Source organism: Furipterus horrens, unplaced genomic scaffold (genome assembly GCF_987537825.1).
Source record: "Furipterus horrens unplaced genomic scaffold, mFurHor1.1.pri manual_scaffold_10, whole genome shotgun sequence".
Taxonomy (NCBI): domain Eukaryota; kingdom Metazoa; phylum Chordata; class Mammalia; order Chiroptera; family Furipteridae; genus Furipterus; species Furipterus horrens.
In genome coordinates this window covers 40,059,014-40,075,201 of record NW_028327180.1, presented here as the reverse complement: position 1 = coordinate 40,075,201, position 16,188 = coordinate 40,059,014, and the positions used below count along the sequence as shown (strand labels likewise).

The following is a 16,188-nucleotide window of genomic DNA, read 5'->3' as shown; positions in this document are numbered from 1 at the left end:
AAATTCATCACCCCTCAATCAGCCACCTCTTTTTTTTCTAGAAATGGTTTTGAGAGGAGTTTCAAAAACAATAAAATAAGAAGTTTTAAGAGCCCAAACGCTACAGACTTGAGTGCCAGCTGCCTGCCCAGTGTGTCAATCTGTGAGTCAAGCCTTTGTTCCTGGCTCAGGCATTTGAGTTTTCTGTGGAGACATGAAGCGGGACCGGATGAGGGGGGGAGGTTGTATGTGCTGGTGGCTGCGGAGTAGCAAAGCCTGGACAAGACAAGAACAAAGGTGCTGGGTGTTGAGCAGCCTGAAGGGCGGGTTTACCTGCTTGCCCCTGTAGAAAAGCCTCTGCAGGCCTGGCTCCACATGGAACAGCTCCTGGATCTTCTTCCTCAACAATTCCACCTTGGTCAGCCTGGAGAGCGAGTCCACAGTGTGGGCCACCTTCCCATCCATAGTGCGAACCTGGATCCACATGGTGCCTGCTGGTACTGAGAGAGCAGAGTGGATCCCTCAATCAGTTTGGCCGCTGCCACCACCAGGCCATGCCATACTTGGGTCACCCTTGCTTTGTCCAGAAAACCTCCTGACCGCCCTCCCAGCTCCCTAGTCCTCACAGACTGCCAGAGCTCGCCCAGGGCCTGGAAGAGTCAATTATGGAATTAATGCATAAATGACTAACACCAGTGTAGGGTTTAGGAAAAAGAGAAAATTAGGGGAAAGCAAACTGCATCTTGGACTACTCAGTCCAACCCACATACACACACCCCTTCAGAGGAAAAAGACACTAAGGTCCAGAGGAGGAAGGACACAGCCAAACGATGAGGAGTCGAGTTTTTTCATTCACTCATTCATTCATTCATTCACTGTATTAGTACTGACACAAGAAACCCAAAAGTCCGGCGTAGATCGGAACTTCAGAAGTCCTTGGGAACTCAACTAAGTGCAATCAAAAGGGAGGAACCCCACCGGACACGTAAGCCCCCGACCCTCGGTGTCTGCAGCCCCCACACCCCCGCGCGCGCGTGCGCGACGGGGCCAGCCCCGAGGTGGCCATGGCAACCGGCCGCCCCGTCCCGGCCACCCCCGCGCGCGCCGTGCGACTCACCTGGGCCCCAAAACGGCCCCGCGCGCCGTCTCTTGTTCCCCGGAGTCAGCTCCTCCAAGCCCCTCTTACCCTCCCTCCCGCCAGCGTGGGTCACGCCAGAGAGCCCACGCCCACCCCCACCGCCGGGACCGACCGCGGGGCCACTCGCGCCAGGGCCCGCCCCTTCACTTGATACGCCTCGCTCATTGGCTCTGCCGCACCAAGCCGCCCCGCCCCGCTCACTCCCCATTGGCCCAGTTGTGCCCGGGGAACTAAGGGCGCGCGAAATCGGGCTCGGGCGCGACAATTGAATCGCGGGGCGCCCCGCGCGCAGGCGCGGAGCCTGACATCCTTCCCAGCCGCCCTCCCCCACCCAGCCGGCGCGACCCCCGCGGGGCTCCAGTGATGTTCCTCTCGCCCCTGCCCAAGTCCGGAATTCCGACGTTGACTTCCCAGGGTCGGCTGGGCTGGGGCACAGAGCGACAACACGTGCAGAGTAGCCCCAGCGCGGAGCTCGCGGGCACCGGTGCTGGCCTTGCGTCTCTGGCCGCTCCGGAAAGTTGCAAAGTCTCAGTGCCCAGTGCTCCGAGTTCCCCACTTCACCCCCGACCCGGCTGGCACTCCAATCCGCCCAGCTGCTCACTTTTCTGGCCGTCCCGACCACTTGCCTGCCTGAGCGCCTGCCCCGCCTGACGATGGCTCCCGGCGCAAGCGTGCGTGCGACCCGGAGCGCCCAGTCTGCCAACACTGCCCGCCGCGCTGCCAGCTGCTCTAATTTTTTTCCCGCGAAAACTCGCGTTTGGGAGTTGCGGGACCGCGGGAGGCCACGTCGGGGGCGGGCAACTGCGTGGTGATTGGCCGCCGCAGTGGCGCGAAGCAAGAAAGGGGATGGGGGGGCGCCCCCGCCTCAATCCACCCCCCCCTTTCCCCAGCGGGCCACGGTCCCGCCCAGCCCTGCGCGCTCTGCTGGGTGCGCCCAGTGTACTATGGGGCCCAGTGGTGGGACTTGGGTCTCCCACCACACGTGCCCTCAGGAGCCCTACGGACCCCCACAGTAGAGACCCCCAGACCTACTAAATCGTTTCCTGCAGCCCCTCCACCCCAGGCACGCAGGGCAAGGAAGGCGGGAATCAATGTCTAAACACTACAAGAGAACGTGGAGGGCCTCCAGACTGCCTGCACACAGATGGCCAGCCTGATCGCCCCCAGCCCCACTTTCTAATGTCAGGGCCTGCCAGCACTCCCACTGTACCCACCCACGGACTTGTTTGCTGGGTTTTCCCCGCCTCGTTTTCCCGCCTTTTCCAGGCTGTCCAGGCGGGAAGGGTTGCCCTGCCCCCTCTGCCCTGCCTTCTCTGCTCTGGCCAGTCTTGGCGGGCACACATGCTAGGCACCTACAAAGCAGCTGGACAGGGAGGTCAGAGCTGGGGGCCCAGCAATGGGCAAGGCTGACCCTGTGTGGGTCCCCCGGAGGGTAAGTTCTTATCTGGGGAGACAGGCAAGAAATGAATAAATGAAGCAAATCATTTCAGACACTACATGCAATAGCTGGAGAGTGACCAATGGCCATGTGAGGGTGGGCAGAAAGGATAGTCAGGTTGAAGTGGAGAGGTGGGCCTCTCTGAGAGGATGACATTTGAGCTGAGATCTGAGAGGAGAAACCAAGGACAGATGGGTCCAGGAAGGGAGTGCAAGCTCAGAGGTGGAGAAAAGTCTGAGAGTAGTAAGGGAAGCAGCAAGGAGACCAGTAGCTGGACAGACACAGCAGATGGGAGGTTGAGAAGGGTGAGGTCAGAGGGGTGCCAGATAATACCTCATAGGCCACCAGGAGACTTTTGTCTTTCTCATAGGAACAGCAGGTAACATGGGAGGGCTATGAGTAGAAAAGTGATGAATTCCCATTTATATATTTACAAGGTTTCTCTGACACTGTGTAGAGTCCATTCCATCCAGGCACTGGTACTTCTGCTTTGATTTCCCCAGTGTTGACAGAATCATGCTTCCCTCAAAGATGTCCACATCCTAATCCCTGGAGCTTCTAAATGGGGTACCTTCTATGGCAAAAGGAACTTTGCAGATGGGATTAACTGAAAGCTCTTGAGATGCGGAGATATCCTAAATTATCTGGGTTGGCCCAATGTCATCACAAGGGTCCTGATTAGCAAAAGAGAGGTGGGAGGGTCAGATTCAGAGAAGGAGTTGTGACAACAGAAGTAGGGGATGGAATGATGAGACCAAGAGGCAAGAAAGGTGGGAAGCCTCTAGAAACTAGAAAAGGCAAGGGACAGATTCTGTCCTATACCCTTAGAATACCGTCCTGTCAACATCTTGATTTTAGCCCCTTAAAACCCATTTTAGACTTCTGACCTCCAGAGCTATAAGAGAAATTGTGTTGTTTTAAGCCACTAAATTTGGGGTAATTTATTATAGCAGCCGTAGGAAACTAATACACTCCAATACACAAAATCCAGATGCTGCTAACTTTCCCCAACTTCAGGACTCTGTCTGTACCACCAAATGCATTTCTGAGTGCCCAGCCATCAGCCATGTATAGACCACGTCACAGGTATGAGCCAGTATCCAACATGCCTACTGGAGCTTCTGAAGCAAATAAGACCTTCCAAACTGAGAACAACTGCCACAGGAACCTGGTCTGTTCCTGCTGAAAACATCATCTGTTGCGCCTACTGTTGCAAAAACTCAGCACGGCCCAAAGGGGTAATACATTCTTTGTGTACAGTTGGTGCAGGGCACCGCCCAGGCTCCTTGAGTATCTGAAGTTAAGTGACACAGAAAAAGGTGTCTGGCTTTCCCTGCAGAAAAGCCCATGAGGACAAGTGATGCAGGGACCCCATTTCTCTAGTCATTGCGAGACAGAGGGGTTACTTGGCTTAGTTAACAAATATGAATAAGAGGCTATGCCAAGCATCTCTGAAAGACACTTACAAAACCTTTAGGGTGACAAGATGTCAATGTCCACAAAAGACATCACATAAATTAAAACAAGGCACAGCAAAGACAATAAATGAGGCCTGCCAGAGTCTGGAGAACGGATACTTCCTAGTGCCTCTTCTGCTTTAGTATCACTCCCCCTGAGGCATCAGCCCACATGCCAATCAGGCACCAGGAATAACCACTAGGGTGCAAAGGACCTCGGTTTCCCTTTGGCAAAATAATATGCTCTTGAAGGTTAGTAAGACATTCAACAAAACTTTTATTGACCTCCCTTGTCTGAATCAGGTCCTGGGTCCAGTAGACATTGATGGACACAAAGCTTATGAGACAAAGTCCCTACCTAAAGGCACTTCCCATCCAATGGAGAAGAATCAGGCATAAAGAGAAATGTCAGTTGCGCAGAGATAATTCTTCATGACGGTGTCCTTGTGTAGGTGGCCCACACAGTGCTCTCAGCAGCTTCATTCAGTTCACATTCAATTTCATGTCCTGGCCACATCTTTTTTTTTTCTTTTTTCCCCTAACACAGAACCATTAAAATGAAAATGATTGTGTCTGCCCTAAAAACAATGTGTGAATCCTGAGAGGCACACATTTGTTTGGGGGCCATCTGATGCAGCAGAAAATATCTCTGGGCTCATTCGCCCTGCCTCTCCATGTGTACATGGAGCTCACAGCACTTACCTCACTGAGTGGTTAGATGAATTCTTCCCACCTGAGGCTCCTAAAACCCTGGCATGATGACAGGTGTTCCCTGTGTGGCAAGAATGTTGGCATCTGATAGTTGTTTTCTGTTTGTTTGCTTGTTATTTTCTAGGATTCCCAAGCTGCTGCCTGCTCCCAAGCAACAACCTTGCCTTCCCTCCTCCTGGTCATTGAGAACGCCTTGCCAGAACCCTGGCAGGATGATGTCACAAACAGTGACCTCACTGCGGCCAAGGAACCTAGCATCTCAGTGGCATGGAGAAGAGGGGAGGATGTTTCTCCACTCACCTAGCCCTCCATGTCTGTGGTGAAGTCAATTGAATTAGTGCTCCCCAAGGATGCGGTCTACCTGGCCGGCTCCTGCATAAGAGGGCAGGTAGTTCTAACCCTGCACAGCACCCTGGTGGACCCCATTTTGAAAGTGGAGCTCGTGGGAAGGGGTTACGTGGAGTGGAACGAAGAAATTGGGGCATCCCGTGATTATAGCAGAGACGTTATTTGCAACAACAAGGCCAATTATGTACACAAGACAAAGACGTTCTCAGTGAAGGGTAAGGACAAGGCGGGCAGCCAACCCTAACCATAATAGGAACCTGGGTCTGGAAGGTAAACACATCTGTTAGTTGGTCACCAAACCCCAGGAATATCAGAAATGGTTCCTCCCTGGGAGGGAATCCATGTAAAACAGTGACCATCAGATACACGTACACAAAAATAACAAGACATATGTCGCTGGTCATGGGGGCAAAGCACTGGCATTGGGTCAGACCCCACTTTTATATCTGCCATCAGACTCTTCATTAGCCAGATGGCCTTGGACAATTAACAGCAGCTTGCAGAGCCTAGATTGTCCTGATCTGTACGATGGAAATAATTAATAATAACAATGATAACATGGAGGTCTCTCCAAAGTGCAACAGAGCTCAGATATGAGTAATGGGAGGGACGCTAGCTGTGCAGATATCTGGGGAAAGAACAGCAAGATGCCACATCTTAATGCTCAGCAATTACATGGCCTCTGTGTCCCAGTTAAGCCATCTAGAAAATGGAAGTAAGAAGTCTTGCCTCATAAGATTTATTTGAAGGCTTGATGATTTAATGGATTGTAAAGGGCTTATGTTGTATAGGGCATACAGCAAGTGCTTGGTAAGTGTTAGTTCGTTCAACCAAAACACTCCCCTGCCCAGTACCACCCCAGCATTAGGCACTACCCCTCCTTCCCTATTTCCAAGAGATTGTATTTCCCCTCAAAAGCACCAGCCTTAAACCTGTAATAGGTTCATTCATTTACTTCACACACATTTCTTGAGCACCTACTGCACACAACACTGTGCCAGGGGCTGCGGATACAGCAGTGAAGACAGGGTCCCTGGTGTCATTCGGTTGCCATCAGGTGGGGAAAAAACGATCATAAGAAGGTTTTGGAGAAATGCAAAAAAATAAAACATAAATAAGGTCACAGAAATGGGGGCAGTGTGAGTTTCTCCTTGGTCCGCAGTCGCCACTCAATCAATCAACAAATATTAAGCACCCATTGAATGCTGTGCTTACAGTGCACTGAAGACTGAGCTCTACAGGGCAAGATTTGCCTGCCTTGCTCACTGCCATAACTGCTGCCTAAAAGCTTCTGGTGTACAGCAGGGGCTCAAGATCTGTTTGTTGAATGAATGTGTAACTGAGTCCTGAGGACTGGTTTTTTAGGCCCAAGGAAGAACTGAGCAAGTCCCTGTCAGTGTTTTGGAGTGACCATGCCAGACACATCACCCACCCCAGGTCATCATCTCCTTCCAGCCTAGATGAGGCTTAGGCCTAATATTTATTGGTCACTCAGGTCCCTAAAAGCACAGGGATAGACAAGCCAGGTCCAGAACAACCTCCCCACCAAAACAATAAAAAGGAAAACAAAATGAAAAAAAAAAAAAAAAAAAAGCTTCTAGAACCTTCTGATGGCGTTGGTGTGTTTTGCTTTCAGATAATTGGTTAAGTGCAGGCAGCCACACCTTTGATTTCCATTTCAACTTACCTCCCAGGCTTCTTTCTACCTTCACCAGCAAAATTGGCCATGTCTTCTACTTCCTGCAAGCCTCCTGCATGGGCCGGGAGCACATTCTAGCGAAGAAGAGAATGTACTTGTTGGTTCAAGGGACTTCGGACTTCCACAGAGAAAACACATTGCAGGTAGTAATGAGGGAGGAGCAAGGTGGGGCTTGTCCTCAAAGCTCCAAGGAGGCAGGGGGCATGTATGCGGGAAAGGGACAGAGAAGGCCCTGGCAGGAAAGAAGGGAAAGGTGTTGGCGGCTCCCTAGGCCCAGTGAGCTCACAAATGTTAATCAGAAACCAGGGCAGGAGCTAAGGCAATGGGACTCAACAGGGGTGATTCTGCTCCCCAGGGGACACTGGACAATGTGTGGGGACATCTGTGGTTGTCCCTATTGGTGGGAGGAGGCCAGATATGCTGCTTATCACCCTACATGCCCAGGACGGCCCCCCACAGAAACGATTAGGCCCCCATATCCCTGGCCCTGCAGTAAGTCAAGACTGAGCCAAGGCCCCCTTATCACCCCCTGAATGAGAGAGAGAGAGGCTTGGACACTCAGTGACTCTCCTTGGGTTTTGAGCCCTCAGACAATGCAGATGGTGTCCCCCTCCCCCACCCAAGAAGCAAGGGAAGGGAGTGGCCTCCATCCCAGGAGAAGGAAGGGCATGTGACATCAGTCTGCCTGAGCAGAGGTTTTCTGGATGGCTTCCGGAGGCCCAGGTGCAGAGGCAGCAGTCGAGTGGGTAGAGGAGCATCGGCCACAGTCACTTCACCTTCCTGGGGATTCATTTGCTGTCAGTGTGGTGGCTGAGAGGGCTGGCATTTTCGTTTCTGAGATCCAGATTAAAGTCCCAGACCCCCACCTACCTTCTGTGTGACCCTCTAAAAGTGACCATTCCTTTCTGTGCCTTAAGTACTTGTCTGTAAAATGACATAGAGACCGTGCCTGCCTCCTAGGTCATGGAGGGAGCAATGAGGGGACTTAATTAAGTCCAGGGCTTTGCAGAGTCCCTGGCATAGGGCAGTAAATCTTGTTGCTGCTGCCACCAGCTGTATTATTATCTTTGTAACAGGATCATTTCTAGCCCAGTCAACCTCCTAGGGTGGTCTGAGAAGGTGCCAGGAGAGGTAGATGCTTGGAGGGGTGGATCAGCCCTGAGATGAGCAGAAGGCTACCTGCTCCCTGTGTGTCCTTGAGCAGGCTATGACCCTTCTCAAGGCCACCCTTCAGAGCTAGTCTGTTGTGCAGGGGGCACAAAGCAGGAGTTGGGGGCATAGCACTGGTGTTGGGTCAGACCCCACTTTATATCTCCGCCACTAGACTCTTCATTAGCCAGATGGCCTTGGGCAATTAATAGCACCTTGCAGAGCCTGATCTATACAATGGAAATAATTAATAATAATGATAACAATAACAATAATATTTCCCTCATTTGGATACCTGTGAGGACTCCTAAGCACTCAGTACAATGTTAACACATAGGAGGTACCCAGGAAGTGAGAAGAGCTAATATCGCTATTATAGCAGCCAAGGGAATTATCACAGATAAGTTCTGAGAGTATGAAAATATTGTGTTTTTTCTACTCAGTATTGTTCTAGCCTGACTGGTCAAGGGAGGCCTTTTGGAGGAGGTGACATTTTAGTAGAGAATTGAAAGAGGAGAAGAGGAAAGCCACGGGGGTAGAGTGTGTCAGCCAGAGGATATAACATGTGCAAAGGTCCTGAGGCAGGATAGTGTGTGGGGCGGGATGAGAGCAGGAGCTGGGGGACCAGGGCAGAGGCTACTGCTCTAGTCCAAGTAGAGGCAGAGTTTTAAACTCTAATAGTCTGTCCTTCTCAGAGAAGACAGAGGAAGTCAGGTGATGGCTCTCTTCTGCCCACAGCTGTCCAGGACTCCTACTTTCCCTGGGGTAAAAGCCCAAGTTCTCCCATCCCCTCTGTGCTCTCACCTCCTCCTTCTCCCTGTCTCGCTCACTCTGCTCTGGTCACGCAGGCCTCCTCCCTGCTCCTCCAATATACCAGGAACAGTCCTGCTGCAGGGCCTTTGCACAAGCTGTCCCCTCTGCTTGGAACACTATAATGTGACCTTTCTATCCTTTGGATCTTTGCTCAGAAGCCATGTCTTCACTCACTTGCATTGCTGATAGCCAAATAAACTGCCACAAGCCATATGCAGGGCAATTTAGACACATCTGTCCATGTTAAAATGAATATGCACTTTTCCCCAGCCATTCCCATTCTAGAAATTTCTCCTACTGATATTCTTTCACATGCAACATGACTTCTCACGGCACTGTTTATAGTGGCGAAAAACTGGAAACGAGAGAGACAGGGAGACAGAAACAGAATGAGACCACTTCCCTTGTCAGGATCTCCAAGTCACTGGGTTGAATGAATAAAGCAAAGTTCAGAACAGCATGTCTAGGCTGGCACCGTTGGTGGTGAAACAAATTACTTCCTTGCAGGTGTAACTAACATCTCTGGAAGGAGAGCAGAGCAACTGGCAACAGACACTGCCTCCTGGGAGGGGACAGGGGAGCTGGGGAGCCAAGAGCAAAGAAACTTTTCTCCTTCCACCTTGTTTTTAACAGTTAATTGAGATATATAGCTCACGTACCTTATAATTCACCCATTTGAAGTGTACACAGAGTTATGTAACCATAACCACCATCGATTTTAGAACATTTCATCACTCCCAAAAGAAATATTGCATCCCTTGGCTGTCACACCCAGCCTCCCTTTGCCCTGTCTCCAGCCCCCACTCTACCTTTGGATTTACCTGCTCTGGACATTTCCCATAAATGGAATCAGACACTATATGGCCTTCTGTGTCTTGCTTCTCTTGCTGAGCACTATATGTTCAAGGTCCCTTTGCTTTGTAGCAAGTGTCAGTGGGTGCTTCACTCCTTTTTTAAGGCTGAACCTTTTTAAGTGCATGAACGGGCCACATTTTGTGTATCTGTTCACCCATTGATGGACACTTGGGTTGCTTCCATTTCTTCGTTATTATGAATCGTGTTGCTGTGAAGATTTAAGTACAAGCTGTTGTGTGGGCGTGAGTCCACTTCCTTTCTAGAGTGGATTCGGGCAGTGGAACTGCTGGACCAGATGGCAACTCTGTTTCACCTTTTGAGGAACTGTTTTCCACAGCCAGATCCCATTTTACTTTCCCACCTGTAATACACAAGGTTCCAGTTTCTCCACATCCCCTCCACTCTTTGTACCATTAGTTTTGAAGATGTGAACGATCTCCTCTTCCAACAGAAAGTACCATTTGAGAGAGGAGCTTGTCCTAGAGTCCCCTCTTAACCATCAACTCTAAGGGAGCCCCCACCCCCACTTCCCTTATGTCATACCCCACCATTTGCATCCGGTCACGGCCTCATCACTATCCCAAACAGAAATGACATGCTTTGTGTTCAGATGTACCACTTACATCCATCTCCTCAACCAGAGCACGTCATCACTGCTAGGGGTTTTCCCTAACTTAGCACCAAGTAGATGCAAATAAAAACCAGATGAATGAATGAATCTCCCCGAAGTTTCATATATGCTGAAGAAATACAGGGTTCCAAAAAACTCAGGTTTAGGAACTCCAAAGTTGGCTTTGCATTGGAAATGTTACTGGGAATCAGGGCCAGTTGGCCCACGCCACCTGGTCAGGTGTGGACATCTTTGGGACAACCACTGGTACCTCTAGGCACCTCCTTCAAGACCAGGACAGATCTACTGACTTGGCCCTGAGTTAGAGCAGCAAGTTACTTAATTCCTGCAGGGCCTTAAGGCCAGTCACAAAATTTTGAGTAAGAGTAGAGGAAATTATAACCTAAATTCCCTACAATGAGCCTTCATAGAGAAGCAAGGGCCACAGGCAAAGGGGCAGGAACTGAGGTCTAAAGGGGTGAGGGTCGCCTGAGGTATCCAAGAGGAAACAGAGTGGACCTGGAGCAGTGTTTCCACCTCAGATCATGACCCATTAGTGGGTGGCAAGATCAATTCAGCAGGTTGCAAGCATATTTCTATAAAATGAAAGAACAGGCAAGACCAAAATAGAAAATATCAATTTAGTGGGTTGCAAACATTTACACACACACACACACACATAATTTTCACATATATTTTTTTTTCAGATTTAATGTGTTTTATTGATTAAAATATTACATTTGTGCCAATTTCCCTTCCCTCTGCTTCCCTCCACCCGGTGGCCCCCCTCCCTCCAGTTGTCCCCCCCTTTTAGATTATGTCCATTAGTTGTGCATACAGTTCCTCCCAACCTCTCTCCGTCTATTCCATTCCCTCCTACCTTGATCCCCAATTCCTATATCATCTCCCTCCCTTTCCCCATTCCCCCTCCCTGTTGACCTCCCCCCAATATGCTTCCCGTACCCACAGTTCCTTTTCCACTCTCGTTGCCTATTTAGTTTGCCTTTGTTTCATCTCCCTAGCTTCTGTTTTTTTAAACCAGTCCCTTTAACATCTCATATAACAGTGGTTTGGATCTAATGAACTCTTTCAGTTTTATTTTATCCTGGAAACACTTTCTCTGTCCTTCTATTCTGAATGACAATTTCGCTGGATAGAGTATTCGTGGTTGTAGGTTTTGGATTTTCATTACTTTGAATATTTCTTGCCAGTCCCTTCTTGCCTGTAGGGTCTCCCTTGAGAAGTCAGCTGATAGTCTAATTGGGACCCCTTTGTACATAATTCTTTTCTTCTCTCTTGCTGCTTTTAAGATTCTCTCTTTATCTTTAATTTTTGACATTTTGATTATAATGTGTCTTGGAGTGGTTCTCCCTGGGTCCAGTCTCTTGGGAACTCTCCTTGCTTCCTGGACCTGCAAGTCTATTCCCTTCTCCAAGTCTGGGAAGTTCTCCTTTATTATATTTTCACTCAATTTTTCAAGTTCTAGTTCATCTTCCTCATTCTCTGGCAAACCAATGATTCTTATGTTGGGCCTTTTATAGCTGTCCCAGAGGTTTCTGATCCTCTCATTGTTGCTTCCCATTTCCTCTCGCTGCATTGGTTGACTGCTTGTTCCTTCTCCATATTCCAGTTTGTTGAAATGAACTCTGGATTTTTTCTCACCTTCTATCTCGTATGCGGTTTTGTTCCTTTCGTTATGAAATTTTTTCGCTTCTTTCTTATCTTTTTCCTGCTCTTTTGTGAATTCTGTAAGCCACCTGATAACAATGGCCCAGAACTGAGCCTCTGACAGGTTTCTTATCTGTTCATCTGTCAGGTTCTCTATCTGCTGCCTGGTGAGTTGTGTCACCGGTATTTCTATAGTTGTCTGCCTCATTTTGACAGATGCGTTTTGTTTTCTTGGGCTGGCTGTCGGGGGCAGTGCCTGTGTACTCGTAATGACCCAGCGACCGGCGCCGTTTGGCGTCACAAATCAGCGACTGGCGCCTGCCTGTCCGCGACCTATTTCGCAGCCCTGTGGTGCTTTCTTTGGGGGCGGGGGTCCAAGATGGATTCACACAGTTATTCAGCTAGGAGACCGGGATCCGTCCTCCCGCCCCCCCTGGGCCTCACTGTTCAAGGCGATGCGGCGGCCGCTCTCCCCAGCGCCGGTGTCGCGCACCGCCAGGGGCTTGCACAGCCGGGATTCCTCCTCGCCGCCCCGCCGCTCCGCAAACAGCTTTGCCCTCTTTAACTCTTACCTGCCCAAATGGCACCGCTGGTTTATAACTTCATATGTTGGACTTCCGTGTAGTTTTATTTTCTGGAATTTCTAGTTATCCTTTGTTTTGAAGTAGTTGTATTCCTCTCTAGTTGTAGAGGGAGACCTAGCGTGTCCGTCTAAGCCTCCATCTTGGCCGGAAGTCCTCACATATATTTATATATATGAAAAAAGAACAGAGAATAAAATAAGTATAATAGAAAATATCAGCCCTGGCCAGGTTACTCAGTTGGTTAGAGTGTAGTCCAATACTCCAAAGTTGCAGGTTCAATCCCTAGTCAGGACACATACAGAATCAATCAATGAATGCATAAGTATGTGAAACACAAACTGATGATTCTCTCTCTCTCTCTCTCAAATCAGTAAGTAAAAAGTTTTTTAAAAAATAAAATATCAGAAAAAATCAGTTTGGTGGGTTGCAATCAACTTTAAATAAAAGAATAGAATAGAGTGCTCCAGAAAAAAATATTAATTTGGTAGGTTACAATTAGTTAATTTTTATAAAATTTTTACATATTTTATTTATTTATTTTTAAAGAGAAAGGGAGGAAAGAAAGAGAGGGAGAGAAACATCAGTCAGTTGCCTCTCACATGCCCTCAACTGCAGACCTGGCCTGCAACCCAGGCATGTGCCCTGACTGGGAATTGAACCTTTCAGTTCACAGGCCTGCACTCAATCCACTGAGCCACACCAGCCAGGACTTATATTATTCTTTACATGCTTTTTTTCTAAAACCATATATCTTGTTTAGGTCCCTGCATATAAACATGTGCAGGTACAAGAGAGTGATTACTATAAAATTCAGGATAGTTGCATTCTGGGGGCTGAGTAGGTTGCTGGGCACATATGAAGGACTTTGGGGGAAACTGGCAAATCTTTACTTCTTGACTTGGGTGGCTATTACAAGAGGGCCGGCCTTATAATTCACAAAGGTATACATTTGCTTTGTGGGGTTTCCTGTATCTGAGCTGTATTTTTAAACAATGTTTGAGCTTTTTAAAAAAATGCACAGATATGATAAATTCCAAATTCAGGATAATGGTTAACTTTGGGAAGGCAGGGGTAATGGCATTGGGGAGGGGTCCATGGGGCTTCAACTAGATCTCTATCTCTTTAATTTTTTAAACAATTTATTTATTTAATCCTCACCCAAGGACATGCTTATTGATTTTAGGGAGAGGAAGGGAGGGAGAAAAAGAGGGAGAAAAACATTGATCATAGTGGCCTCTTGCCTGTGCCCTGACCGGACCCAAACCACAACCTAACCATGTGCCCTAACAGGGAATCGAACCTTTTGGTTTGCAGGATAATGCCCAACCAAGCCACACAGACCAGGGCTAATGTTTTATTTTTATTTTAAATTGTGGTAAAAAATACATAACATAAAATTTGCCACCTTAACCATTTTTATTGATTTTGTAAGAAGGAAAAGGAGAGAGAGAGAAACATCAACTTGTTGCTCCACTTATTTATGCTTTCATTGGTTGATTCTTGTATGTGCCCTGATCGGGGATCAAACCCTCAACTCTGGCATATCAGAGCGACACTCAACCAACTGAGCTACCGGACCAGGGCATCTTAACCTTTTTTTTTAAATTTTACTTATTTATTTGTAAGCCACTTACATTCTTTTTTGTTTTTTTCAAAGATTTTTATTTATTTTTAGAGAGAGGGGGAAGGAGAAAGTGAGGGAGAGAAACATCAATGTGTGGTTGCCTCTCACATGCCCCCAGCTGGGGACCCAGCCCACAACCCAGGCATGTGCCCTGACTGGGAATCAAACGAGCGACCTTTTGGTTCGCAGGCCAGCACTCAATCCACTGAGCCGCACCAGCCAGGACTTAACCATTTTTAAGTGTACAGTTCAATAGTGTTAAGTGCATTCAGTTGTGCAATACTGATGTCTATTTCTTAAGTGAACAGAACTGTGAAGCAGGTTGGGAGAAGTCCTACCTGCTGATAAAGCAGGAACATGGCAGTGCTGTGCTAGTAAATGGCTAACAAGACAGCCTTAATGTTGTATTGTTTGCCAATCTCCATGGTGTAAATTTACTCCCAACATGGTCAATTTCAGGTCACCAACCTCAAGTCACTAATGGGAAATTGGAGGTTCTCTCTCTCTTCCATGCTTAGGGGAATAAGCACGCACATTCACTCTAAGCCTTCCCACATTACATGAAATGTTTTAAATAAAATGTTACCCAAGCCACACATTAAATATAATGTACACGTGACTTTATTTGCAATCCAGCAGCTGACTAGTTGATATGAGGGCTGCATTTTGATGCATTTATTTTAACACATTACATAATTTCAACTTTACAGATTTCCTTTCATGATTCAGTCCATCATATTTCCTCCTTAAATCTGAATGATTTGGATAAGCCCTAGTCTGGGGCTTAAACTGTAAGACCAAGGCTCAGAGAAGTCAAGCCACTTGTTTAAGGTCACACAGCAAGTGAGTAACGGAGCTGGGGATGAAGCTAGGGTCTTGCAGATTTCTTAGCCCTATTTTACATATAAGGAAATTGATACTCAGAATGGCAAAGGACTTTGATTAAAGTAAGCTAGGAGAAGACTCCAGGCTTTGGCTACAAAATCCCCAAGATTCCAGATTCTATCTCCATGCCTCTTACTAGGAGAATCCCAAAAGGCTCAAGGCTTGGAGGAGTTAAAATAATGGGACGTTAGACAGGCAAGTGGATGTTGTGGCCACAGTCCCTCACAGTTGTCCATTCCCCCAACCCCGCCCCTTCTAGACTCCCCTGTTTGTGGAGACTGAGAAGAAGATCACCTATAACTGCTGCGGCCAGGGCAGCATCTGCCTACAGATCCAAATGGAAAAGAACACTTTCATGCCAGGAGAGAGGGTCATCTTCACCACGGAGATCAACAATCAGACCAGCAGGTGCATCAAGACTGTCATCTTTGCCCTCTACAGCCACGTGCAGTACGAGGGCTTCACACCCAAGGCGGAGCGGCGGTCACGAGTGGACAGCAGTGAGCTTCTCCGGCAGGAGGCCAACACCCAAATTACACCCTTCAACACCACCAAGATTGTCAGCATCTTCAACCTCCCGCAGGTGTTGTCTGTGAGCAGTGACATGCAGGATGGCGAGATCATGAGCACCCAGTATGAGCTGGTCAGTACCATCCACCTGCCCTGGTCCCTGACCAGCGTGAAGGCCAAGGTTCCCATCATCATCACCAGCAACCCCCTGAACTCAGATAGCTGCCAGCTGCAGGAGGGGTCACAGTTACCCCTGAGTGAGGATTGCCAGAATTAAGTGCCCAAACTTTTAAATATTAAAAGCTTTATCACTCCACCAGCAGCCTTTTCTTTGTCTTGCACAGATGGCCTTCATATGAATCTGGGTGTAGGAAGCACGTTGCCTAAACCCTGCCAAGCTCCAGCCGTTTGGGCATCCAGACTCATCTTCTTGCTGGGGTCTTTCAGTGCCCAGACCAGGGGTCCTCAACCAGGAGTGGTTCTGTCCTCCAGGGGACACTGAGTGATACCTTGGGGGAAGGTGTGCTCCTGGAACCAAGTGGTTGAGGCTCAGGGATACTGCTCAACACCACCTAGTGTCCAAGAAGGCCCCAACCCAGAAACTGACCCACACTCAAATGTCAGCAGTGCTGAGGCAGAGGAGACCCTGGGCTGGAGCAATTCACAAGGGCTGGTGGTTGAATTCCAGGGCTGCATCTGTAGGCCTCTTACCCAGATCAG

The 16,188-nt window shown here is 48.6% G+C and overlaps 2 protein-coding genes across 2 annotated transcripts in view; one reads left to right on the top strand and one right to left on the bottom strand.

The window, feature by feature from the left end:
- The window catches only part of UHRF1 (ubiquitin like with PHD and ring finger domains 1), a 65,161-nt gene that overhangs the window by 34,814 nt on the left and 14,159 nt on the right, over positions 1-16,188 (bottom strand). Inside the window, exons 5-6 of the mRNA XM_090289409.1 lie at positions 6,759-6,844; positions 313-479 (exon numbers count right to left, since the gene is read on the bottom strand). Coding sequence (XP_090145535.1) covers positions 313-465 — 153 coding nt within the window. The 5' untranslated portion in view covers positions 466-479; positions 6,759-6,844. The remainder of the gene's footprint in view (positions 1-312; positions 480-6,758; positions 6,845-16,188) is intronic.
- Positions 5,034-15,776, top strand: ARRDC5 (arrestin domain containing 5). The gene is made up of 3 exons (XM_090289412.1): positions 5,034-5,286; positions 6,708-6,913; positions 15,218-15,776. The coding sequence occupies exons 1-3, from the start codon at positions 5,034-5,036 to the stop codon at positions 15,743-15,745; spliced, it is 987 nt and encodes a 328-aa protein (XP_090145538.1). The 3' UTR covers positions 15,746-15,776.

Bases quoted from the DNA above. Each gene is read 5' to 3' on its own strand.
- ARRDC5 (XM_090289412.1), top strand. From the start codon at position 5,034: ATGTCTGTGGTGAAGTCAATTGAATTAGTGCTCCCCAAGGATGCGGTC. The intron at 5,287-6,707 runs GTAAGGACAAGG...TTTTGCTTTCAG, and splicing joins AAAGACGTTCTCAGTGAAGG to ATAATTGGTTAAGTGCAGGC. The intron at 6,914-15,217 runs GTAGTAATGAGG...CGCCCCTTCTAG, and splicing joins ACAGAGAAAACACATTGCAG to ACTCCCCTGTTTGTGGAGAC.